At 40.5% G+C, this 27,998-nt stretch overlaps 1 protein-coding gene across 3 annotated transcripts; it reads right to left on the reverse strand.

Moving 5' to 3' along the window:
- Positions 1-365: 365 nt before the first annotated feature.
- On the reverse strand, positions 366-27,992 carry LOC134224311 (serine/arginine repetitive matrix protein 2-like). 3 transcript variants are annotated; one of them, XM_062703646.1, is made up of 6 exons: positions 27,683-27,992; positions 25,776-26,443; positions 3,031-6,354; positions 2,019-2,916; positions 1,763-1,949; positions 366-1,598 (listed from the first exon to the last, which is right to left on the reverse strand). In XM_062703646.1, exons 2-6 carry the CDS (start codon positions 26,173-26,175, stop codon positions 945-947), a joined length of 5,463 nt encoding a protein of 1,820 aa, XP_062559630.1. In that variant the 5' UTR covers positions 26,176-26,443; positions 27,683-27,992; the 3' UTR covers positions 366-944. The 3 variants fall into 3 exon arrangements, with proteins under 3 accessions (XP_062559630.1, XP_062559631.1, XP_062559629.1); XM_062703647.1 differs by having other exon boundaries at positions 2,019-2,290; positions 2,489-6,354; XM_062703645.1 differs by having other exon boundaries at positions 2,019-6,354.
- Positions 27,993-27,998: the final 6 nt, after the last annotated feature.

Consider the following 27,998-nt stretch of genomic DNA (forward strand, 5'->3'; position numbering starts at 1 on the left):
AACAAGGATCAAGTGGAGGGTAAGTCTGGTGCCAGCAGCCGCGGTAATTCCAGCTCCCAGCTAATGTATATTAAAATTGTTGCGGTTAAAACGTACGAAGTTTATTCTTGTCCAACACGGGTGCTACTCCTAATGATGGCAGTAGGTCACTGGACTATATAGTGATTCCTCAGGGAGCATTTTCCGGATGATCAGAGCTGCATACTACACGGAAAACTAGCATCGAGACGTTACAGGTTCATACAAACAAGCCTGTTGCTCTGTCGAGAGCTGAAAGCAAACGGGAGGCAGTTAGCATTTACCCTACCCACAAGGGAAGTAATGGTGTGTTCTTCACTAAAATAAACGTCCGTCGATTGCACATCTACAGAAGATAACATGTTTTCTTTTTTTATTCTAAGGATTTACATAAAATCAGTTTTTTATGCTTAAATCAGGTATGTTCAACACAAAACGACAGAATATGTTAAGGTTAAATTAAAATCGTTTGTTTGAGCAACCACAATTATTCATTTCACATGTTCAATGAACACAGCAATAACTGGTTTGCAGCGTCACAATTCAAAACCTCACAGTATCTGTTTTACACAACTCAAATGTTATTAATTTTGTGACACACGGTATAAGTTGTTTTATAGAATTAAAATAGCCGTTTATTGCCTGTTTATGCATTTTAACGTAATTTGTGATTCTCAAACAAACGTTTTTTTATTATTCATATAGTAGTTCTAAGATTTCACGCTAATGAATAATTCAAATAATTACAATGTGGACTCCAAAGCTTAGTTGATTTTTTTTTTCGTTCTTGCATAATGCTATATCCAATGTTTAATGGATATAAACACGAATATACTTAGAAACTAAATTTCATAATATATTACTATTATCGAGTTTTCTATTTTTCTGAAGTTTTTTTTTTCAACAGATCTGCCTTCTGGATGATCTCAATGCGATGGCTCGTATATTGGGTGCCGCGAAGAAGGTCCAGAGGTTCCAATTGTTTCAATCTGATGAGGCATTTGATCCATTGATGGGGGTGGATGGGGCGCACTGCGGTATCCTTCCCTGCGGGATTTCTTTATCAAACCACCCGGAGATATTCCGGATGGCGGTGGTGGCGGAGGATGCAGATGCGGTGGCAGTGATGACGAATGGTGCGAATGAAAATGATGACTGTGGTGATGATGCGATCGCATGTGAGGCGGGGGTACATTCGGGGGCATCGGAACGGGCCTGTACATGCTGGGACTAACGCCGGACGCGGAGGGTGGAGGTGGTCCTCCGTGACTGTTCATATTGTGATTCTGATTATTAGCAGAATTACTTCCACCGTTTGATGGTGTTGATGCTGGAGAATACGCAGCAGACGACATGCTAGCGCCACCAGAAGAAGGCGTACCCGAAGGTGTAGAACTGCCACTAGAAGCACGAAAGGGCATCATTTGGGGAGCATCGCGTAAATCGATTATTTGCACTGGGGGCGGATTAATGCAACGTGGTTGCGATACATCAGGCGGTGGCGAACCAGGCGGTGGTGGAGGCGGCGGCATGTTTTCTACCTCCGGGTCCACTTGTTCTTGCTCCTCGAGGTTAAGCTCCTTTAATGACATAAAGAATCATATTTTTAACAACAATAGTGGGAAATAATGATTATCATTTTTTATTGTTTACGATGCCAAAGAAGCATTCACTGTTGAATGTTATACGAGTGCTATAATACTCAAACTGTGACCAAATATTGCAAATAAAACGCCTCACTCACCGGTAACTTCAATCGATCCATTAACCGCTTCCTACCGGTTGCTTTCAAGGTACGTTTCCGGCGCAGTTTCTTGCGTGTCTTAGAAGCGGAAATTTTGGCAGGCGATCGGAGCGCTTCAGCACCGGATGACGAGGATTCGTCCCCAGGCGCTACACCATCGGCAAACAGGACCTTTTTCCTGGCAACACTAAAAAGACAAAACAAAAGAGATTATCAAACTGTAAAAAACGACTTTTAAACAATTCCAATGACTTACCACGAGCCGGTTTTGGTTCGCAGTATACTCCGATCGTAGTTTCGATTCAACGAGGCCACCAATTCCTGATGTTTGACGGCAGTGAACTCTTCATCGGAGGAGGACACATTTGCAACCGAGGCTGTTTCGGACAGCAATCGTTTAACCTCCATCTTGAGTTTCTCCTTGCGCATCTTTTTCTCCATGCGCTTTTTCTCCCGTTCGACGCGGATTTTTTTCTTCAACTCTAGCCTTCGTTCGTGACGCAGTTTCAATTCTTCGGCAGTCAAGATCTTGGGGGCAACAAGGATAAGAGAAGTGGGTGGCGGTATAGTAATGGGAGTAACTGACGGGGCTGGTTGGATGGGGAAGACGACTTGAAGCGGGATTGTGGGAGTATCCACCGGAGTTGGCGGTGGAGAAACCTTGACCACTGGAGGAAGAACTGGCGGAGGAACCGTAGTTGGGACAATCTCCAAGACGTTACCCACCTGTTTGACATGGGTTTTCGTTTGATCTACTGGTACCATCGATGGCGGTGGGGGTGGGATGTTGGGGTTATGAAGATACATATTGTTTGGATAAAGGTTAATATGCTGCATTTGTTGTTGCGGAATGGGTGGGTGTGGTCCTCTTGGCCAATTTTGCTGGGGTCCACGTGGGCCTGGGTAGAATTGCGGTCGGGGTCCTTGTCCATATGGGTAACCAGGCGGGCCAGATGGTCCAGGAGGTAAATTATGGTGATATTCTTGAGGATAATTGGGTGGATAATGTTGTTGGTGAGGGGGATGCCCCATCGGTCGAGGAGAGTTAATTGGCCCAGGGAATTGAGCTTGGTATTGTTGATGCGGTGGTGGTGGCGGCTGTTGTCGTGGGTCATGGTGAACGGTTGGTATCGGTTGATACTCGGCATAATTATCTGGGGGAGGTGGTTGTGATATGGTTTCAATACGTTGGGGTACTTCAGTCCCATTGATCCCTAATACTATGTTAATTCTATCATCCAATGGTATCCTTTTTGGAGAATCCCCACCTTCTTGACCCTCAAGCACCATATCTTGCGGATCGTAAAAGCCATAGTTTTTGCTATATACGTTGTTGTAGGCAGAACTTTCGCTGTAGGCTGTAACTTTGCGCTTCTGGTTCTCGAGCTCTGCATCGCTTATGGTTGAATCGGCAATGCTTTTCTTGTATCCTGCCACAGGGGACTGATCCTTGGGGGATGTGAACGCTCCACTGCCGGAACTCGTTACCACATCGATTTGATTCTCGGTAGGTGGTTTCTCCTTGGGTGATGGAGGGCGCTGGTAGTAAGGTGATCTGGAACGTCTCCATTCGCGCTCTGCTGAATACCTTCGAGGACTTCGCTCAGCAGGTGGGCTGGGTGGCCTTCGCAACAGTGCAGGACTAAGACTTCGAGATCTGGAACGCGTTTTTCGCCGTCGAGATGGTGGTGGAGGACTTCTAATTCTGCGTGGTAGCGACGGGCTTCGTGACTTGTGAGTTCGCTCTTTCCGCCGTTCTCGATCCCTGTCAAGAGATATTCGCTTCCTATTGGGGCTTCGTTCCTTAGATTTGCTGAGGCTTTTTCGTTCTTTTGAGCGGCGCTTCTTAGGTGGTGCACTCCTGTCCCGTACACGTGTTGGACTGCGAGCTTTAGTTTTTCGCTCTCGAGAGCGTTTGCGCGCATGGCGCTCCTCTTTGGGTCGACTTTTATCCTTTTCCTTCAGCGATGGTTTGCTATGCTGTTCATTCTTTGCTTCTTTTTTCGCAACAGTTTCTTCCTCGTCTTCAGGGCCTAACAGGGCTGTTGATGCAAAAGCCGGAAGAATCTTACTCTTGTTTTGGAGTTTCAGCTTGAATGGTGAATCGCGTTCGAGAGTCAAAGGCTTCACAGCACTGGTGATGGATTCTTGGCTAGAGATTGGTTCGACTAAAGAATCATCTCGGATGCTGTAGATTTTGGATGGTGTTTGGGGGCATTGGATGGTGTTTGAGGGTATCTTCGGTAACAGGTGTTCCGGTATGATAAGCGGCGGTGGTTTTGGAGGTGTAATTTCTTGTGGTCGGTCAGGGGCGGTTTCAATTGCCGCATTGCTTTCGCTATCATCGGGCGCCATAAGTTCACTGGCTAACTTTTCAATGTCTTCCACTGGTATGATCGGCTTCACAGGCTTTATCAATCTTCTTTTAACAAGTACCACCTTCTTCATCTTTTTTATCTTCATTTTTTCTTCGTCCGAGCTGTCTGAGGATGACTCGGACGAGCTTGAGCTTGAACTTGAAGAACTAGAAGAACTGGAATCCGAACTGGAACTGGAGCTATCAGATGACGTAGTTGTGCTTGCGGATACGCTTGATCGAGTCCTCTGTTCAGTCACCATATTGGTCTCCGTTTTACAAGCGTCTGTTTCTTTCTTCGTAGCATTTTCCGGATCCGCAACTTTCGTTGGATCCAAAAGTTGTATGAAACTTTCATACTCGCTTACTAGCTTCTCTGGAGCATTTGCTCCGGGAGCTGCAGGTGTTTTGCTTTCTTTGGCAACATTTTCTTTCGTTGCAGCCTGGTCCATTTGTGATTTTATATTTTGTAATTTACTTTGCATATCAAGTAAATCATCTAGCGGTATAATCTGTTCGTGAATACTTTTCGGAACCAGCCTTGTACGTTTAGAATCTTCTTCTTTTAGCGACCCTTTGCCCACATCTTTCGAAGTGTTTTCCAAAGATGTTTTGCTGTGTGATATCAGAGGACTGTTAAACTCGTCATTTTCCCAGTTAGAAGCATAATCATCGGTGTCCGGCGAGTCGGCTTCAGTTCGATTATGATCTTCCAATTCAGGTTTTTCCATGTTGGCTACAGTTTCGGAGATCATAGTGGATTTGCTGCAGCTGTTCAAATCATCTAAGAATGAACAGCTGAATTTGGGCCGTAGCGAAGACGTCGAATCTTTCTGTTCCGGACTTTGGGCTGCTTTGGGAATAGTTGCTTCTTCTGTCGCTAATTCCGGAGATGTTACATTGGTTTCCGTTGGTACTTCATTGGTTTGCTCTGGAATTGTATCCGTTGTGTTTTCAATAGACATTGCTTTCTCCTTATCTTTCTCCTCATCCGTGAGTGGTTCCTGCTTAACTATGCTATAGTCGATATCAATTTTTTGAAACAGCAGTTCATCTCGCTCATCAAACTTTTCAAGTTTAATTCTTTTAATAATTTGTTCCTCCTCTTCTTCCTCCCCCAACTCATCCTCTGGCATAGACACATCCACATCAGTTTCGGTGCAATCCTTTATAGGAACTTCTTCTTCTACTGGTTGTTTAAGTTTCTGCTTTTTCTTTTTGGCTTCCGGTGACGTTCTTTTCCGTTTTTTGTTTGTTTTGCGTTTATCCTTAGATTTCTTCTTCTTAGTGGAGGTGTCCTTTGACTTCTTGGAAATTCGTTTGTCCTTATCCTTACTTTTACTTTTGCTCTTTTCTACGACATTTTTCTTCTTTTTCACTTTTTCTTCTACCGTCGAGATTTTTTTCTTTGATAATTTTTCACTTTCCGATCGGGACGTGTCTGTGTCATCGTCGTATGCTTGAAGCGCAGCTATTGCAGGGGTTACCGGAACAGGTCGCACGGTTGCCTTGTTGAAAATCTTCTGCCGCCAAGTGATGATCGGCGAACTGATCGTGTGCTTAACTGCAGATAGGGCTATTGGAGATTTTTCGTTACGGTTCGGAATCGAAGCTTCACTACAGTTGCGGCGAGCACCCCGGAACCGTCCGAATTGATCGACACTTGTTCTGTCAAAAGTTTCCTTCGATCGTATACCCAAGGATCGTTCTCTTGAACCTTCGAATCGATTGCCTTTGACTCGCTCCTCAGAAAACTGCCGAGGCATACTCCTCTTACGATCCAGACTTCTTGCAACTGGCGGAAACGCATCCTTTTTCTTCTTGTCGCGTTCCCTTGACCTGGATTTCCGGCTTTTGTTAGATTTGGAGCGATCTTCACTTCTTTTTCTTTCTTCTGTTTTACTCCGTATCGGTCGAGATCGTGATTCACCCGGTTTTTTACGATCCTCTTTTGAACCACTGCGTTCCTTGCGTTCCTTTCTTTTTTCTAAGCTTGTCTTATCTTTATCTTTTCGTTCTTTTGATTGATCACTGGGCCGATCTTTTTGTTTAGCTTTCTTGTCTTTGACTTTATCTTTATCTTTCTCATTCGTCTTATCTTTATCCTTGCTGCGATTTCGTTCACGTTCTTTGCTTTTGTTGTTTTTGGAGCGATCCAAATCTTTTTTATCCGTCTTACGCTCAACGTTTTCTTTCGAAGGAGACTTGTTGGTTTTTTCAGATTTTGTTGGAGGCTCTGGGAAATAGAAAACAAAGGAAAAAATATATAAGTAGGGTAGGGGCAATATGAACATACGGGGCAATATGAGCCACCCTCAATTTGAGCTTATTGACAAGTTTTATTATCTCAACATTAGGAATCCTATATTCAGAGATATACGAAAGCGGCCCTCTTGAGCCAATCGAGCATTGAGAGATGTCAGAATCTGAGCCTAATGAATAGAGGCCTTGATAAGAGAAACGCGGATATGTTTGTGCCGCCCAGAGTGTATGTAATTAAGAGTGGCGACACTGTCAGAATTGAAACGAAATTCATCTGTCATTCCCATACAAAATCGTGTTCCAAACGAGCAGGAGACCTGTCAAATGCGGCACATGTCGCCACTCTGAATTCCATACACTCTGGTGCCGCCAATCAAACCGTCAAAAAACAGCAGCCAATCGAGCAAGAGATCTATCAGCCAAAACTTAGGCTCAAATACTGAAAACGGCTAAATTCGATTCAATACCATTTATGAATGTACAAATTTTGAATACATTTTACATTTCTTTTAAATAATATATGCAAACCAATGATTGATTATGCAATTGCTTTGTTTATTGGATCATATTGTCATGAGATCTGAACATACTAAACAGTGGTATGTGAAATTTTACTTGGATTAATCATTTCTTCCTTTTCATGTGTTGTTCTTCAATGAAGAAAATTAACTGCAGTGTTGGCAGAGTAACATTTTCTATCTGCGTTTCTCGTATAAAGGCCTCTACAAAATTTGATTCCAAAGTAGTGCATAGTCATTGGCGTAACTACCTCCGATGCCTAGGGGGGGCTATAGCCCCTTTATATTTTTTCTCGAAATTAACCCTCTTTGAAAATTCTAGAACATTTTAACATCTCATCAAGTTATCAGCGGTAATGTGACAAATGCAGGCAGTGGATATATTTGCATACTTCAGGCAGGCAGTGGATATATTTGCATACTTCATAAATATTCTATCTATCTCAAATGAAAAAAAAATAGTGCAACTTTCCATGGATTCCGCCGAGAATCTTTCAACAATTCTGATGAGAATCCTTTAGTGATCCTGACTGGAATGTTCCAGGGACTCCGACGGGAATCTCTAAATATTTCGACATGAATCCTTCAAGAATACCGATGGGAGCCTCCAGGGATCATGAAGGGAATCCACCAGAGATTTCGGAGGAAATGTTTCAGGAATTCCAACGGAAAAAATTCAAGGATTCCGACGAGAATGTACCAGGGATCCTTCACCCTCCAGGAATTTCGACGGGAATATTTCAGGAATTTGAAGGGGAATATTCCAGGGATTTCGTCGAAAACCCTCCAGGAATTCCAATATTATGGTTCCAGGTATTTCATGAGCAATGTTCCAGGGATGAAGACGCATATTGTCGAAGGATTCCGAAGCAATCCGTCGAAGGACTTCGAAGCAAATCATCGAGCGACTCCGAAATAATCCTTTAGTTATTTCGAAAAGAATCCTCCAGCGATCCCGAAGGGAACCCTCCAAGGATGTTGAAGCAAATCGTTGAGGGATTCTGATGCAAATCATCAAAGGATTTCGAAGCAAATCGTCGAATGGTTAAAAAAAATGGTTAAGGGACTCTGAACAAAATCTATGAGAAATTCTGAAGCAAACCGTCGATGTATTCCGAAACGAAACGTCGAATGATTCTGAAGCAATTCTTCGCGGGATTCCGAAGCTAATCGTCAGCCGGATTCCTTATCGTCTAGAGATCGCAACGCAGATCATTTGCAAAACGTCGAGAGACTTCGAATTAAATCTTCAAAGGATTACGAAGCAAATCACCGAAGCATTCTGATATTGTCGAGGAATTCCTAAACCAATCTTAAAACGAATCTGGAGATATTCCGGAGCAAATCAACGAGAGATTCTAAAGCAAATCCTCCATGGATTTTGAAGGGTATTGCTTAACAATACTGGAAAGAATCCAGTAGGAATTCTTCTGGATTACAATTGGAATACTTCGATAAATCCGAAAAGAATTCTTTAGAGATTGAAGTGAGAATTTTGCTCGGATTCTGATGAGAATCCTTCTCAGACGCTGATGGGAATCTTTCTCAGAATTCAGAAACAAGCTAATTTTTCTTCCACTCATTTCATAAAGTATGATGAAGTAAATATGAGAGATAACTCTTTAGTCTTCAAACTTTTTCGGTAATTCATTATGTTATATGTTGAAAACTGCTAACACTGCTAACTAACTTATCAAATCCTAGGGGGGGCTAATTTTTTTCTAGGGAGGGCTAAGCCCCCCCTAGCCCCCCCTTATTTACGCCAATGTGCATATTCAAATGCAGAACAGTTCGCATGGACGTGTATATTTTTTACAGGCAGGAATAACATCGAAAGCAAATGAGCTAGCCATCGAGACACCAGCAAGGGAGCAACAAAACTATCTCTACACCACAAAAGATGAAGGTCCTTTCCGCGTTTACGTGGAGCTCATCGACGCAGACCACCTCAAGAGCATCAACAAGATTTCTGTCGGAAGGATGCTCCGAAAAATCTTCGGAATTACAAACCACGTCACGGAAATTAAAAATGCAGGAAAAAGGAAGGTATTGGTTTACCTCAGTAACTTTTTAGCAACAAACAGACTCGTGCAAAACAGTGTAGTGAGTAGTTATGGTTACAAAGCATACGTGGCAAGACACCTGATTGCTGTAACTGGAGTAATTGCCGGTGTACCTACGGATTTATCCAATGACGACATCAAACAAGATCTCCACAGTCTGGTACCGGTTTTGGACGTCTACCGTTTTACCAGATTCGTCAACAACGCAAAAGTGCCGACAACGCGCGTCAGCATAACTTTCAGAGCGAATAAGTTACCGGACCTCGTAAAACTGTACAGCTGCTCCATCAAAGTTGAGCCCTTCTACAGGAAAGCATTCCTGTGTCTCAACTGCTTACGTTATAATCATAAGGCAGTGAATTGCCGCAGCGCTCGGCGTTGCCATGGCTGTGAAGACCAACATGAAATGGAACGCGATTATAATGAATGCACGAAACAACATCGTTGCTTGTACTGCAAGATGAACCATCGGACTACCGACGATACCTGTCCAGAACGTCAGCGCCAGAACAACATAAAGTCTGTTATGGCAAAAAAAGCACTAACATTTTTCGAAGCTAAGGAGGACGAGCTCGGTGGTCTAGTGGCTACCGCTTCTGCCTTATAAGCAGGAGGTCGTGGGTTCAATTCCAGGCTCGTCCCTTTCCTACTTTGTATTTCTATCTTAGTTCTTTCTTTATTTCACGATATACCAAAACGATTCATACTGTTATAACCTTCCACGCAATCCCAAAACCTCCCTTGGCACCTATGAGAGGTGGTAGAGTTCTCTGCATCTTTCTTAAGTAGGTGTCCAACAAACCATCCTTCCCCTTCCTCAGCATTCGCATGGACGTGGCCAGGACAGATCTCGACTATTGGAGAGTGCATTGCTTCCATCTTAAGAGTTAGTGATTAGTCCCAAATCAATATTTGTGGTAACGGATGAAAGTGATGCTACTCTCATACAATAGTATTGGCTTGTACCACCTACGAATTTGTGCGAACTGCTAAATGCTAATGCTAATGCTAACATTTCGAAGCTATGGAGCTGTACCCCATAACTACCGCGAACAGTTTCAACGCACTCGCGGAGTTCATGGATGAACCGAGACCAGGAGAGAATAAAAACTACGCTTTGCAACTGAAAAAAGACGTCTTCCGAGCACCAAAAGATAATCGTGCTCGAGATACGCGAAGGAAGAAACCGGAAGCAACGAATTCGGACTCAGAGGAGGAAGAACGTAAACGAATCAGGAAAACACCATCTGAAGAAGCTACTACTCTCCGAAACATGGACCAAAGTAGAAGAGGAAAACAAAAAAATATGACATCAGTGGATACAACAAAGTACCAACATCAAGACACGACGGGTATGGCGATGCGGCCATATACTTGCACAAAGACTACGGTTTCCAGAAGATCATCATGCCTACGACCAGCGACGGAAGTCAATGTGTGGCTATATACGTCCCCCTTCTCAAACTAGTGCTAGCAGCGATTTATTCGGCACCGTCAACGCCTCTTCAGGATTTTCAAAACGACATCAACCTTATATTGACGATGATGATGATGATGATGGTCCCGCCACATACCCCTACAAAGGTTTGAGCTAGACCATTTATCTTTAAGATAATTAATTGAATGATATAATAACAATTTAATCAGATTTGCAAAAAAAAAAAACGATCTGATTACCATCACAGATATGAATTACCTAACTTTTCATTACTATCCAGCAAAAAATGTAAATTAAAAAAAAACTGTTGTTTTCATCTACAGATTCTCATAAGCATCGGTAGTGATACTTCGAGTTTTTCCTAAAATGCAAAACTTGTGATACCTCTCGCACAGATTTCAAAAGTTCCACCAAGAATCGCGTTTCATGTTTATACAAGACCACGTTTATCACTCGTAAGCATCAATAAAATTAATAATCTAAGTCGTCAACAAAACTAAAACTTGTGTTACCGCTCCGTCGATATCAAAAGTTTCGGTATCAACCACGGGAACAAAACTCTACCAGATAGCCCATTACTAATCCGAAGAATCATTCAAACAGTTTAAAATGCGCAAGTCTGTACATAAAATTTAAAAATCATCCATATCTGCTTTGCGTGCGCGAGACTCAAACTTTTGTAGACTACACAAAAAAAGGTCAGATTACAATTACGTCAATATATATAAAATCCATCATCATCATCGAGGCGAACAAAACAGTTTATCAGGGCCTCAATAAATAAAAAATACAATTGTCCAAACAAACAATCCGTAGGTCAAACTTCGTCAAGATACAAAATTTATTGAATTATAAAAAGTCAACTAAGCTGCTTAAAAGGCAGCTTTTACGTGTGAAACACAAAGTCTCTTAAACTGTGATAATGTCGTTGCACGTTTGATATGTGTAGGCATCGAATTGAAATAATTGATACCTTTAAAAAACAAAGAATTTTGTGAAGCTCCATGCAAAAAGTACGGTGTTCTTATATCTTCCGCGTTTCTAGTGTTATATCTATGAATGTCACTTCCTCTTTCAATTCGATCACACAAATATCGAGGCAGCAATCCGTTAATTACTTTAAAAATGAACACCATTGTCAAATACACAATTCTTTGCTTCACCGAGAGCCACTGCAAAGCATTCAACAAAAAAGTTGAGGAAGTGAATCTGTTACATCTCAAAATCAAACGCATAATCTTATTCTGCAAACGCTGCAATCTCGATATTTGTGTCTGATTTGCTAAAAACAAAATGGAAGGACAAAAGTCCAAGTGAGGAGAGATGATTGATTTGTACAACTGTATTTTGCTAGCAATATTTAATTCGTTTTTCAGTCGACAGAGGATTCCATACTTCTTGGCTATTTTCTTGATGACATTGTCAATATGTTGGTCAAATTTCAATTTATCATCAATAATCACGCCAAGATATATAATTTCCCGTACGCTATCAAGTGTCTCGTCATCAATTTTCACCGAAACATTCGCAATTGAACGATTTCGAGAAATAATCATGTACCTACTTTGTTTTACTAATATTCAATTTCAACTGTTTGTACTTCAAGCATCTACTTAAAGAATTGAAATCTTCATTCAAGCGTTCAATCGCATCTTCCAAGCCTCTAGGTGCAATGAATAATAAAGTAATCATCTGCAAATAAGTTTACATCACAAAAATGTAAAACCCGTCGCATGTCATTTATATACATAATAAACAAAACAATACACTTCCCTGTGGCACTCCTAGGGTGTTCTCCATGGGACGAGACAGAATCATTAAAAGCAGTCCGTTGAGTTCTGTCAGACAAATAGCTTTTAAACCAATTGTATGCAGAACCTGAAATTCCAAAGCGCTCCAAAGTTTTCAACAATAAGGGCCTAGAAATTGTCTCAAAAGCGCGTTTAAGATCCAAGAACACAGCAACAATCGTATCTTTATGCTCTATGCTTTCTTTCCATTTAGATAATACCAAGTTCAAAGCGGTTTCGCAGGAGTGACCTCCCGGTATCCCGATTGTTTCGGTATTAACAAGTTATTACTATTTAAATACATAAGTAGCTGGCCTTTAACAACAAGTTCTAAAATTTTCTCTACTGTGTGCAACATGTTGATGGGACGAAACTCTTCGGCTTTAATCGTTCCAGCAACTTTTTGAATTGAATAACTAAGGATTCCTTCCAAACTTGCGGCACGTGCCCAGTTTGCAATGATTCATTTATCAGGTCCAGCAGGTTGTGTCCGATGACATGAAAGCAATCTTGTATAATTTTAGCATTAACATTATCAATACCAGCCGTTTTTCCTAGATTAAAACAAATCGTTTCAAGTTCTTGAAATGTAATGGGGTGAAAACCTTCGAATCTCAAGTTACTGTTAACTGGCTGTTTTATTTCGTCAGGTTCATCCACTAACTCGATAGATCGGTTAATGGTTGAAACGCTTTCAATAAAATAATCATTGAATTTAGACGCGATTACTTCTTCCGACTCTTCTAATGTGCCATTAAAAGTTATGGATCGCGGTTTACAAGAACTAGGTTTTAACAATGATTTTAATATTTTCCATAACTCTTTGCTGTTGTTTTGATGCTGATAAATTTTCCTCTGAATATATTCGCATCGAGTATGCTTTAAACATTGCGAATATTTATTCCGCGCAGCCTGGTACCCTATTCCAATGATTTTCATTATTACTTTTACGACATTTTTTGTACAACTTATCTCTTTTACGTTTAAGACGTAAAAGATCTAGATTGTACCAGCTGTTTGAATTATTCAAAGTTACTAATTTCTGTTCAACTAACTGATTGGTACAGGATTTTAAGACGCTCGTGATAACAGCTGCTCTTTGATCTAAATTACCAGTATTTTCTCGAAAATCCACGTTTGTTTCGATAAGGCTCGTAATTGCTTGTTTAGAATATTTTCTCCAGCACTTAAGTTTTACCAAATCGTTATTATTACTACTGTCATCTGTAATGCTAATGACTAGTGTTTCATGATCGGTTACTTTTAAATCACAATTCGTAACACTAGTGACAGAATCAAAGTTAGAGTAAACATGATCAATCAAAGTTCTACTGTGCCGAGAAATACGCGTATACTCATTTACTTTTTGTTTTAAATTAAAAAAGTCAACTAATCGCTTCAAATGATTCGAATTTGAATCGTCACACCAATTGATATTAAAATCGCCAGCAATAATATTTAATTTACTAGGATCCATAAACGACTCTAGCCAGTTTTCAAAAATTTCCAAAAAATGCTGGTCATTAGCACTGGGAGAGTGATATAAAATACCGTAATTACCCAACTTCATGCCACGTACAACTGCAATGCCTAAGAACCAATTGCCATCGCAAACTTCGTTAAATTGAAGCTTGAACTGAACTGATTCTTTGACATAAATAGCAACTCCTCCGGTGTGTCTCGAATGTGATAGACAAGCAGCAACACTATATCCCGGAATACTATATTGATCAGATGCTTCTAAGTTAACAATATGAGTTTCAGATAGAAATACTAAAAGTGGACGTTTATCTTCTACAATCTTACGTAGTGCAACGTAGTTTGTAGACAAACCAGCAATATTCAAATACAAAATATCTAAATTTCTCACATTTCTACTGGAACTTGGTTGCTATTCATTGAAACGTAAGCTGCTCTTTTTACGATCAAATAACCTTTTATAAACTTTACACTCAGTACTAAATGCTCCGTGGTTTACGTCCAGATTCATTTTACGTTCTTTATTCATTTTCAAACAATTGATACATTTCAAAGCAGTTGACGTGCAATCAGATGTTTTGTGACCTTCACTGCACTTAGAACACGCAATACTATTCTTGCATTCCGTACTCATGTGCCCAAATTCTCCACATTGGAAGCATCTTAGAACACTAATTTCGGGAACTACAAGGCACCGATCAAACCTTATATTCACTTTCTTCGCGGTCAGCAAGCAACTATGAGTATCCTTATCGACTTCAATCACAACATTGTATTTGTTGTACTTGAACCGTGGATTTTCGTACGTCCTGATAACCTTTACTTCATTTATAGCGATGTCTTCATTTTGATTTTTTAAAATCTCGATGAAGTCATCGGAGGATAATTTATCGCACATGCCCATCACTTTAAGCCTTGGCACCGATGTGGGAACAACAGCATTGTAGCTTTCACCCAGATCGCTTTGAATGCCATCTTTCACAACATTTACATTGTATCCTGTTGCACACTCAGCAATAATAGAGCCATCTTTCCCGTTCCTAAAGTTACTAATTTTGTGTGTTTTTGGATCTAATTTATCGTTCAAAAATTTCCGAGTAGCATCACTACTCTGGTTGGACTCTTTAGGTTTAATCACAATAACCAGGCGAGCCTTACGTTTACTTTTCGCTTCCTGCGTTACAGCAATTTTTTTCGTACTTTTAACTTTATTCCCAGTTTTACTTTTCATAACATCCCCGAAACTAACGTTTTCTGTCAACAAATTTTCCGACGCATCGCTAACGTCATCATCATTCTGGGCGGTGATCTCAATTGCCATCATTTGATATGGGGAAACGATAAAACATCTGCGAAAGGAGCGATAATATTACACGAGATCAATGCATCCGACCTGATCCTGCTGAATAACGGAAGCCCCACATATCAACCACTACAACTAAACCAAAAACCAACCGCCATCGACCTGACATTAGCCTCCAGCAATCTGATACTAGAGTGCACGTGGACTGTACTCGAAGAGTCAGTTGGAAGCCACCACCTCATAATCCAAATTGGATACAACGTAGAAGTACCGGACAAAAAGAAATTCATCCTGAACAAAAAAGGGTTACAAGCGGACCTTGCCCAGATGAATGCTGATTCGGTTAGCGGAATCAAGGACCTCACGAGGGAGGTGGGTGAGATTATTAAGAAAAACAGAATTGTCAACAAATTCAACCCAAAATATTGGTGGAGCGCGGAAGTGGAAACAGCTTGGAAAGACAAACAAGAAGCCTTGTCCAATTTCAATCGTAACAGCACCATGGAAAACCTGGTCAACTTAAATCGATATTCCGCTATTTTCCTCAAACTGAAAAAGCAGTACATCAAAGAAGGCATAAACAAATTCACCGAAGAAGTCGGAGACAAGTTCAGCAGAACTGTGGTCAAAAATCCGACGGCTTACTGGAAAAAAATCGAACAAACGAAATAACATAATTCAAGATAGCCCAGATCTGGCTAAGGAATTTATAGATCTTCACATCGGATCAAACGACATTTACCAGAACGTAGAAAAGTTATTTTCCTGCAACCAACTACGACATCATCGATCAACATAAATGGGACGTCATCCTTAGTTGGAAAAGATCGTCGGCCCCAGGAATGGATCGTATCACATACGAAATGCTAAAATCACTGAAACCCCGAGTGACGAAGCTCATTCTAATCGACCTGAACAGCTATTGGAGACGAGGAAGCCTCCCGGACCACCTAAAGGAAATCAGGATCATCGCATTACCAAAGTCCGGCAAGGATAGCACCACAGCATCTGGAAATCGGCCGATATCGATGCTTCTAACCCTGACGAAAACCATCAATAAGGCAGTATTAGATGGACTAAACCAGTACATTGACAGCATGGATCTATTACCGAAACGATCCTTCGGTTTTCGCAAAGGACAATCAACGAGCACGTGCACCACTTACATCATCAGTCTTATCCAAGAAAATAAAAGAAACGGACTCACCACCATTGGAGTGTTCTTAGACCTGAGCAACGCTTTCAATGCCGTCCGCACGGACAAACTAGAACAAATTATGGGTCAGCGAAGGATACCTCAAGAATACATCCGTTGGATATCCAACTTCCTACGTAATCGAACTGCAACCATTAGGTGCGGAGAAGAGGAGATCAAAAGAACAGTAAGCAACGGTTTACCGCAGGGTGACGTACTCTCACCAACACTCTTCAACATATACACGATCGATCTGCATGATACAGAAGATGAAGAAGTCGTAATAGTGCAATATGCGGATGATTTTACAATCATTGTCGCTGGAAGTAACTTGAATAACGCCAAAACAAAGGCGCAGGCGTGCATAAACAAATTTGAGGATAAAGCTAGAGAACTGAATCTGGAAATCAACCCGGACAAATCCAAGTTGATTCTCTTCAAAGCGGTCAACGTAGACCTGAAATTACAAATTGGTTCAAAGACAATCGAAACTGTTAATAGCTATAAACACCTAGGAGTATACCTGGACCGCACCAATAGCTTTGGAACCCACATCCGAGAGCTTCGTTACAAAATACAGGACCGTCTCAACATGTTGAAAGTACTTTCAAGAATAAGACATGGAGGACACCCAGAAACCATACGCAGTGCCCTCGAGTATGGCTGCACGGTTTACGGCAACGCCTGTAAATCAAACAGGGAAAAATTGCAGATCATCATCAACCAATGCTGGCGGAAATCTACCGGATGCTCAAGAACCACCCCAAGGAACACTTTGGCAGCACTCGCTGGAGAGAGTCCTTTAGATCAACGTCTTGAACAAGCAACCTGCAAAGAAATAGCCAAACATTTCCAGAGTAGCAGCGTAGTCGTGAATCAACTTACGGAACTGAGAGGACAAAATATTCCAGAAGAAAAACTCACATTAGTGGAACGAACCTATCTTCAACAATAGCACATTTTTGATGCAATAATTCCGGACATGACAGGACATCACCAACAATCACTCGACTCGAAGTACAAACCGCGCTACTAGAGGGGATGGCTGCCAAGAAAAATTGCGATCCGCGAGTGCTCAAACAGGCATTTTTGTATTTAACAAACACTAAATACAAACACAGACCCCACATCTATACAGACGCTTCAAAATATGTGAGGCCTGTGGTGTAGGGGTTTTCTGCATTCCAACGAATCGCAGGATCAGCTTGAAACTGCAGCGAGAAACTTCCATAATGACTGCCGAACTCTACGCTATACTTGTGGCACTAAACGAAGAACACATCACAGGAGCGGTCCTGTTTACAGACTCTCTATCATCGTGCCAGCTGATTGAAGGTGCACAGCCAGGTGAGAGACGTAACACAATGATCCAAGAGATAATTGAGAAGGCAACAACACTGAAGGTGACCGTTCAATGGATACCAAGTCACATCTCTTTCAAGGGTAATGAGGTGGCTGACAAACTGGCTAAGGCAGGAATCAACTCGAACCTCATCCTGGAAAATGGAATATTTATAAAAGATGCACTCAATATTTTCAACCAAAGGCGAATAAAGAACATCAATGACTGGTATACCACATACGCGGAGGAAAAAGGAAAACACTTCTTCTCCATCCAGCCACATTTTAACGACACACCCTGGTACAAAAACAAACCATTGAACAACAAAGAGGTTCGATGCATGAATCGTCTGATGGCCGGACATAGCTTTGCTAATAACTGGCTAGCAACAATGAAGATTGTCGAAGATCCAGACTGTGAGGTGTGCCTGACCACAGACATAGCCGATCATGTTATTTTGCACTGCAATAAATACGCTATAACCCGCTCGAAGTACAATTTCGACGGTAGATTTTGGACGCTAATTGACCTCTTCAAAACAAATGATATGAACACTTTCCGAGACGTCGTCAACTTTCTAAACGAGATGAAAAAGGAGTTATAAACAATCCCACGGGTGCTTGAGTTTGTGCCCAATAACGGACGATGCCCGACTGCGAGACATCAACAAAACACGCAAACATCCAAACTCACTGGGCATATGGTCTCTGTCACCGGTCCCATCACAACATAGAATGAAGAAGAAGGAGAAGAACAAGCTCTTTTCACTCAAGCTAATACAAAGAAAATGCAGCACGGGTCAGTTTTGCTATTAGTAAGATTTGGGCAAAACGGATGAATCCTGTCAAGGACGGAGAACTTATTAAGGAATGAATTTCGGTTGTTGTTAACAGCGTGTCCTAAGAAAACAGCCTTCGGAACACGGTGAAGAGTAAAAGTTCTCGCAGAAGATTTGAAAGCTACTGAGAAAGCTGTCAGCCTCATATTCTACTCTCTCGCCTCTCTCGCAAACGACGAAAATACTGACGTAAAAAACGTGGCGAAGGTGGCTTTCTTCATGGTCATTTTCGAATGGCAGAGAAATTGGTAGCTTTATTCCCAATGCAAAGAACAACTAACGAGAAAACATGAGGGCTGTTAAAACCTGTCTAACTAGAAGAACTTTTTTCTCCTTCGAAAACTTAAGTCACTCTAATGTCGAATTCGTTTTTAAACCTGGGTCAGTGCCAACCCGAACCCTGAATAAAAAAACGTTTTCAATTCCATCTGTCATTGGATATGGTGGTGTGCGTGGCATCGTGTTTGTTTTGAATCGAAACATATGATCGACACCATACCGGACTTTACCAGCGCACTGGCAATTTGTGGGCCAAAACAAAAGATATTTTAGTTACTAGATAAAGATTGTTGCTGGCGAGGATAAGGGAGCTAAATGTCAAAGAAGGAAAATCCATACGATTTTACAGCTTGATACCCAACATGTTCCGGACAGCAGAACAAAGGGAACCGAAGCGACAATCTTTATCTAGTAACTAAAATATCTTTTGCCACAACGAATCAGATCATGATAAAAATTATCAAGTACGCGCTCTGATTTTCGCGAATTACGAAATTTACTTTTGGATGGATATATCTACCCCAGATTCTCTATTCCTTTTCGCTTCTTCAGGAATTCCTCCGCAAGTTCTTGCAGGCATTTACTCGGAGTTTATTTCCGGAATTCCTCCGGATGTTTCTTCAGATATTCCTTCGGAAATTTCTTCTTCTATTCAGAAGTTCCTCTTCTTCCTGAAGTTACGTTCGGAGCTCGGGAGTTCGTTAGGAAAGTTCCTTAAAAATTTCCTTCGGAAGTTCCTTCAGAAAATCTTTGGAACATTCCTTCAGGAATTCCTCCCAAAAATACTTCAAAACTTCTTCCGGAAGTTCCTTTAATAAATCATTTGGAAATTCATTCATGAAATCCTACTCAAATTCATTTAGGAGTTCCTTCAAGAATTCGTCCGAAAGTTCCTCCAGAAATTCCTCCGGAAGTTCCTCCAGGAATTCCTCTAGAACTTCCTTCAGAAATTTCTCAGGAAGTTCCTCCAGGAATTCCTCCGGAAGTTCATCCTGGAATCCCACCAGCTGTTCCTCCATGTATTCCTTCGGAAGTTCCTCCAGAAATTCCTCCGGAAGCTCCTCCAGAAATCCATCCGGAAGTTCCACCATAAATTCCTCCGGTAGTTCCTCCAGGAATTCCTCCGGAAGTTCTCCCAGGAATTGCTCTAGCTGTTCCTCCAAGAATTCCTCCGGTGGTTGCTCCAGACATTCATTCTGAAAGTTCCTCTAGAAGTTCCTCCGAAAGTTCCTCCAGGAATACCTCCAGAAGTCCCTCCAAAAATTCCTCTAATGCATTTCTTAGGAAGTCCCTCCAGAAATACCTCCGGAGAAATTCGTGGAGGAGCTTTCGGAGCAATTCCTGGAAGAGCTTCCGAAAGAACATCCGGGAAAATTATTGGAGGACCATCCGAAGGAATTCCTGATGGAATTTCGGGAAAAATTTCCGGAGGAATTTCTGAAAGAACTTCCGAAGGAAATTCCGGAGAAATTTCTGGAAGGACTTCCGGAGGTACTTCTGAAGGATGTTCCGGAAGAACTTTTGAAGGAATTCCTGGAGGAACTTTTGGAGGAATTCCTGTAGGAACTCTCGGAGGAATCCCTGGAGGAACTTCCGAATAAATTTCTGGAGGGACTTCCGGAAGAACTTCTGGAGAAAGTTCCGGAGGAATTCCTGGAGGAACTTCTGAAGGAATTCCTGCAGGAATTCCAGGGGGAAAATTCTGAAGGAACTTCCGTAGAATTTCCTGAAGGACCTTCCGGAAGAATTCCTGGAGGAATAGCTGGTGGGATTCCTGGATTAACTTCCGGAGGAATTCCTGGAGGAACTTCCGAAGGAATTCCTGGAGGAACTTCCGAAGGAATTCCTGGAGGAACTTCCGAAGGAATTCCTGGAGAAACTTCCGGAGGAATTCCTGGAGGAACTTCCAGAGAAATTCTTGGAAGAAATTTCGTAGGAACTCTTGGAGGAATTTCCAGATGAACTTCTGGAAAAATATTATGAAGGAATGCCTGAAATATTGCTCTAATGCATTCTGGGAAGAATTCGCAATGGAATGCATACAAGACTTCAAGGAGGAATACCTGAACGAATTATAAGAATTCTTTGAAGAATTTCAGTATGATTTTTTGAAGAACTACTTAAATAAATAATTAATGGGGGAATTTCAGAACAAATTGCAATATAATATTTCCGTTTAAAACAAATTATCCTGGGATTACTGAAAAAAATTCCTAAGGGAATTTAAATATAATGCAAATGTTGACAAATATCATACGGAATAAAAAATTTCCGTAAAACGGCTTTCGATGCGCATTCTTTAGTTGTATTGGTGAACCTGGTGCGAAACCGTGAAACAACACAGTGCGAACCCGACAGCTTTGGGGTTGGAACTAGTGCGAACCTAGTTCCAACCTGAGCGAATAAAAAAACACTTTGACAGCACTTAGGTTGGAACTGGTTCCAACCTAGGTTGGAACTTTTTTAAAACGAATTCGACATAAGATTGATGGAGCACCAGCAATAACAGGAAAGAACAATGGCGTTATAACAATTCTAAGCAAGGAAAAGCAATCACATAGGTACCAATTATAAATAATGTTAACGGAAATGAAAGCCGAATACGGAAACTTGCTGTATTATTGCGAATTTTATGCTTGAGATTCTATTCTTTTCGAAAAGAGAATGGCACTATTTCTACAAGATAAGCTGAGCTGAATGATTCTCAATAGATAAGTGAGTTGGATTTTCAAGAAGATATTGCCAAGCATCTCGATAGAGATTTTATAGAATAATTAAATTTTTCATATGAATCTCTAATGCAATGACGAAAACAAAAAAGAATAACAAAAAATAATAAACAAGAAAGAATGAACGCAATAAAATCGTGTTTAGTTTTTCTTCTTCTTCTTATTGGCATTACATCCCCACACTGGGGCAGAGCCGCCTCGCAGCTTAGTGTTCATTAAGCACTTCCACAGTTATTAACTGCGAGGTTTCTAAGCCAGGTTTCCATTTTTGCATTCGTATTTCATGAGGCTAACACGATGATACTTTTATGCCCAGGGAAGTCGAGACAATTTCCAATCCGAGTATTGTCTAGACCGCCACCGGGAATCGAACCCAGCCACCTTCAGCATGATCTTGCTTTGTAGCCGCGCGTCTTACCGCACGGCTAAGGAGGGCACCGTATCAGTTTTTCTAGAAAATGAAAAAAAAAACTAATTATTTTGAAAATATTTAAAAAGATATGTACAAAATATTTTCTGGCCAGCAAGTGTGAATTCTAAAAATTGGCCCGTGGCTTGAAAAGGTTGGGCAGGCCTGGCTTACCTAGTTAGTGTACGACCCCTAGGCAAGATTTTCGTTTATTTTTCAGGCTTGCTTTAGAGAAAAAAGTAGCGAATGGAAGATGTTTCTCACCGCAGCTTGTTTTCGCCTCACTGAAACGAAAATTATGAACCCTGCTTACACCAATTTAATGTCAAAAATGAAGTTCAATCGGATGTTTGGAATTTGTGTTTTGGTGTTATGTAAGTAAATAAGTAAGGGGCCCTTCCTAGCCGTACGGTAAAGATGCGCGGCTACAAAGCAAGACCATGCTGAGGGTGGCTGGGTTCGATTCCCGGTGCCGGTTTAGGCAATTTCCGGTTTGGAAATTGTCTCGACTTCCCTGGACATAGAAGTATCATTGTGTTAGCCTCATGATATACGAATGCAGAAAAGGTAACTTGGCATAGAAACCTCGCAGTTTAATAACTGTGGTTGAAACCACTAAGCTGCGAGGCGGCAATGTCTCAGTGGGGGATGTAATACCAATGAAGAAGAAGAAGTAAATAAGTTCAAAAGTAGTATTGTCCAATGCTTCGAATCGAGATTCAATTATAGAACGTAATCTCTAGCGAATTTTTATGAATTGATAATTTGGATATGTGCGCTTGAGAGTGTTGTTCATCCTCGATTATTTGAAAATTTTATATTTTATTGTCTTTTTTAAATGTTGGTATAAAAATAATATACATACCTCCCTCTAATTTTGCTATTTTACGGAAATATTTAAATACATTTTTATTGGCACAACATTTTGAATTTGAATTAAAATTTTATTTTTTACTGAATTCCCGGTTATTTAACGGTTCTAACGAATTCCCGGTCTACCGGTTTTCCCGGTTCAGTGACCACCCTGACTCCACCTAATGGTTCGTGGGTTGAGTTTCACTAGGATCAGAGTTATAGCTATAGTTTCAGTAATTTAGACTAAATGATAACAAAATTCCAATCACTTAGTTTAAGTTACTGCAACTGGCGCTATAACTCCGTTATTAGTTGAATTATAACAACGAATCATTAGACAGAGTTGTAGAAAAACCTTTGCACTAGAAGTCCACCATACAACACATCTTAAAATTCCGCTTCTGGAATTATTGACAAATTACTAAATGATAGATAACATCCTTGGACTACTTACTACCAGGGATTGAATCCAAAAGAGAATGAAAAAGTCTCTCACTTATCATCTCTGTATACATAATAATACGATATGTAGAATACCGCGAGACTTTTTTCGCAAGCTGTCATGATAAAGAACTGATTCGGGAGGTTATACCTCATGATAAATTTCTTTTAAAAAGCTCCTAACGCGGGAGCACTGATTCTAATGATTTATTTCAACTTGTTCTATGCAGCTGTGCGGGCCGCAACACAAAATGAGCGAGAACAAAACAAAAATCATTACTATTCTCTATGGGGGCAGCCTATCCAATTCTGTGTTTTCTCACTTGTATACAAGTTTGATGAATTTGTTATCATGGCTGGTTATGATTCGGAACAGTTTTTGCCTTTCCTTTATCGTTGTTCGTTATCTATAGAGATTGAGTGCTTACTAATGAATTCTTGTAGTCTGCTTGTAGTCTATGTTTGGATTTTCCCTGATTGTATCGGTAATTCCCTAATAATTCCAGATAGTAGACTCTCTGAAAGATAGAAATACAAAGTACAGGGCTGGTAGCGACCGATGCCGCTCAAAATAGTGACTTTAGTGACAAAAGCTGACGAAAAAAGGGACCAAATAGTGACTTTCAGTTGCCGAAAAAGTGACCAAATAGTGACTTTCAGTTTCAGTTGCCTAAGTCTATTATATGAATAATCAAAGAACAAACTATGACAAAAATGGCCCAATCTCCACTAGTCTTGCGAGCGAAACAAATGTTTACGCCACTGGAAGTTTGCGAAACATGGTTATCATGCTCCGTATCTTTCCCAAAAAATGATTTCTCGGCGAAAATCTGCGTGGATAAGCATTCTCTTCTCGTGAGAATAAGTGAAAATTACGATCACTGGATTAGCTTAACCCTGATCAAGAAAGATGCAGAGAACTCTACGATTTGTCATAGGTGCCACGGAAATTTTTGGAATTTTTAGTGCGAATGGAAAAACAGTACGGATCGTATTGGTAGAAAACCAAACAAAAATTATGAAGATTCATGCACAACGAGCCTGGGATTAAACGCTTGACCTCCTGCTACCTATAAGCAGGAACATGCTCTCTGAACTTTTAAATATATTTCCTAAAAAATACGCAGATTTTCCGACTTGCTGTGCGTATTCATGAAATATTTTTGCTATGGAATTCGACAGCGCATGCAATCTCATAATTGGGGAGACTTGATCTCCTTTCTATGATATCTACTCAATAAATATTTTCAAGTCTTCTCATATTGAGGCAACAACTTAAAATCCAAATATCCTGAAATTGTGGTGGAATGTTGGTCTAAGTTGGCAGGTCTCCTGCTTGCACGACTGTATACCAATTTATAAATTGTGACGTAAAACTGGTGAAATGCCAATAAGAGCAGCGAGTTTCAGAGCGATCATTTTTCCAAGATCCGTAATTTCATTCCCGCCATGAACAAAGCATCATCCAACGGAAACATAGAGCTTTATTAAAAAAATCTTAGTCAATAGTTTCAAAATAGGGGGAAAGACGGCTTTGGCAGGTTTTGTTCTATTATTGGCAGGGGGGTTTTTGTCGACCAAATTTTATGAAATTTGGCCACAATATTCTTTGGTATGCAAAGAATGTTTAGGCCAAATTTGAGCCTAGTCAGTCATAAAAAAACCCCTGCCAATAATAGAACAAAACCTGCCAAAGCCGTCATTCCCCCTAGTTGAAAATAGTGACTTTTTGCGAAAAAAAAGTGACTTTAGTGACTTGAGGTCGAAAAAAGAGACTTTTTAGTGACTTGCCCGAAAAAAGTGACCAAGTCACTAAAAAGTGACCCGCTACCAGGCCTGAAAGTAGGAAAGAGACACGAGCCTGGAATCGGACCACGACCTCCTGCTTATATGGCAGAAGTGGTTGCCACTACCTAGTCATACCTACACACTTAAATCATTTTACAGATTTCGGTGAATTTTGCTTCAATTCACCGAAATCTCAACAGCAGATTTGTTCGGTAATTATTTCACAAAATTTTCGGCGATTTTTGCTTTGTTCAACTGTCAAAACCACCGAAAATCTGTAAAATTATTCACCGAACAGTTCTGCTGTTGAGATTTCGGTGAAATTTCACAGAAATCTGCGATTTAAGTGTGTAGACAATGAAAAAGGATTGTCCAAAAAAACAGCGTTAGATATTCCAAAGCAGGAATGAAATTGTGATTTCATATAATTTGCCTAATTTTTTTTGAGATTTTTTTGTAACAGTGTGAAAATTCCAAAATGTCAAAACACAATGTTATTTTTCTCGCATTTTGGATCGTAAATTATAAATTTCATATTTAGAGCATTGTATTGTCGGCGTAGCACCAAGTTAGAATTCGGAAGTCGGGACTTCCGAACCGTACTTTCTTCCGAAGTTTTATTTGTCAAACTAATTAATGCCTTGTTTAGCGCATCTTTAGGCGAATCCAGCGCACTACTTCCGAAGTATAAAAAGCGGTATAAATTTATTCCGGATAGACAATACTATTGAAATAGAAAATGATAAATCAATTAAGTGACATTTTGGTGTATTTGTGAAATCAACTGCCTGCTATCGTTATACAATTTTCAAAGAATGTTTAAAATATTTGACTAATCTATGCGAAATTCAAACCCATTTCTACAATGTTTTTCTCGTCTCAATCTTGTCATTATAAAATAATTTATCAGCTTATCAAGGTTACTCACTTTCAGATCGTTTTACTTCATCCGTCGCTGTTTTCTCCTTGGGCGATGATTTTTTCTCCCCAATATCATCAGCAGACTTTGCTCCCTTAGTGGAAGTGCTATCTTTTTCGGTCGGGTTCTGATCGCCATTTTTGTCTGCCTCCGTAGTTACAACACCCTGCGCTACATCGCCGTCCACCGTTTCTGGTTGCTTAGAGACGGCTGGTTCCGGGTCGACAGTCGGTTCGTTCACGTCCGTGTCCGCATTTGCTTCCGTGGGTGGGATTCTTTCCGGAGTAGGCAAATCGTCGACACCAGCAGGACCGAATTTCATAATCTCGTTGGGTGTCAAATCCGTCGTCGGCAGTGGAGGGGTGCAGGATGCCTCCCTGGTGTTCGATGAATCGTCGTCAAAATCCATGATGACCGCGGCTAGAACACTGCACTTTTGAACAATGGAAACTTAGAATTGTTCGACACCCCACGGGACTATAAGTTACTGTTTTCGCGACGGACACGCACGGGAAAAAACAGTGTTACGACCAGAAAAACTGCACCACGATGGCCACCATTGTTGTTTGCTACTTCTGTCACTCATTCACTGCCTGGCACACAGAGGAGTTGAGTTTTTCTTCTTCTTTTAGTTTGTTCCGGGAAGTTAAACTTCACAGCGATGCCAGTTTTTCAATCTAAGGATAAGCAAAAATAGGAAATTTTTTTCATAAAAACCTAATTTAGAAAACATAATTTATTAGTGGATCTGGCTGCGAACGTGTTGCGCAATTATGCGAAATGTGTCGGAGTTTAAGGTCACTCCTGACGGAATCCAAGATTAAAAGTGCTCGCGTTTTCGGGGGCACACCACTCGATACGGAAGCAACGCACAACTGTCATTTTTATTATTTCACGCATGCTGCGACGCAGCAGAGCTAAATAAACAAAAATGACAGTTGCGCGCCGCCTCTGAATCGAGTGGTGTGCCCCCGAAAACGCGAGCATTTTTAATCTTGGATTCCGTCAGGAGTGACCTTAATGGGAGTTTGTCGATAGTTCGGAATTTGATTTTCAACCGAAACCATTACTCGGGAACTTTTTCAAATCGGCGTATGTAACATTTTGATCAAGCTGAGAAAATGGACTTGGAAGTTTTCAGATTTATTTTTTATTCCTATTTAGAAACTAAACACATTTCTCGCAATTGAATTCACCTCAACGATACATTATGGAAAGGTTCATCGTCACTGACTCTGAAATCTGCACTGCGTGTGAACATTTCAGTTATTTTGATAAAAATATATGTTACAACGTTCTGCAACAGATAAATCACATACGTCGTTTTGATACGTCAGCATGACCGAGGTCATGCTACTTTCGTCGAAATGTTACGCTGCTCCGTACGCTGCATTGTTGATACGTCGAAATGTTGCGTCAAGTTGAAACGTTTCACCGCACATGCGACAAAAAAATTGCAACACTTACAACACGACGTAACAACATTTGCTGCAGAAAAACAACGTAAAATGTTTTTCTTTACGAAAATCAGAAAATTCAAGCAACTTGCTTAATTTTGAAATCAGTGATGAAAAAGTACAAGCAGACGCACATTTTAAACTATTTAGTTGTTCGAAAAAACTTTTTAAAGTACATTTTTTGCTAAGCGGTGTATGTGCAATATTTTCAACAATGATGTTACACCGTTTTGTAAAAAAATGATTTACATTTTTAATAACACATTTTCATGTAGTTTTGAAGATATACGCATTTTTAGATGTATTTGATGCCATATGCTGTAGAAAACGGGTTTGTTTACAATTTGCGACATACGCCGTTTTGAAAAAGTACCCGAGAATTATATTTTATTAGGCTCACAATCAAAACATTTTTTTCTCGCAACACTTTTTAAAAATATACATTCAAGCAAAACAAACCTTGTCAATCACGTAGTACGTTTCGGATGCACAAAATGCACCGCAAAGCACACACACACACTACTTCAGGACGCACTGTTTCTCAGGTCTAACCTGCCGCACTTCAATGAAGATAATATCCGCACATTGCATTAATTGATTTTGCAAAATTTCGCATGCTACCACCAAATGTCTTTGAATTCTTATCACTCACTGATAACTTAATCAACTTTACTTGCAAAACTGCAATTTGGAAGTAATTTTCACGCTCGAAATGTTGATAATAACTTTCATCACTTTCAGCACAAAGTCGAGAAAAAATTATTTCAGAAAATTC

This window comes from Armigeres subalbatus, chromosome 3 (assembly GCF_024139115.2).
Source record: "Armigeres subalbatus isolate Guangzhou_Male chromosome 3, GZ_Asu_2, whole genome shotgun sequence".
NCBI classification, from domain to species: domain Eukaryota; kingdom Metazoa; phylum Arthropoda; class Insecta; order Diptera; family Culicidae; genus Armigeres; species Armigeres subalbatus.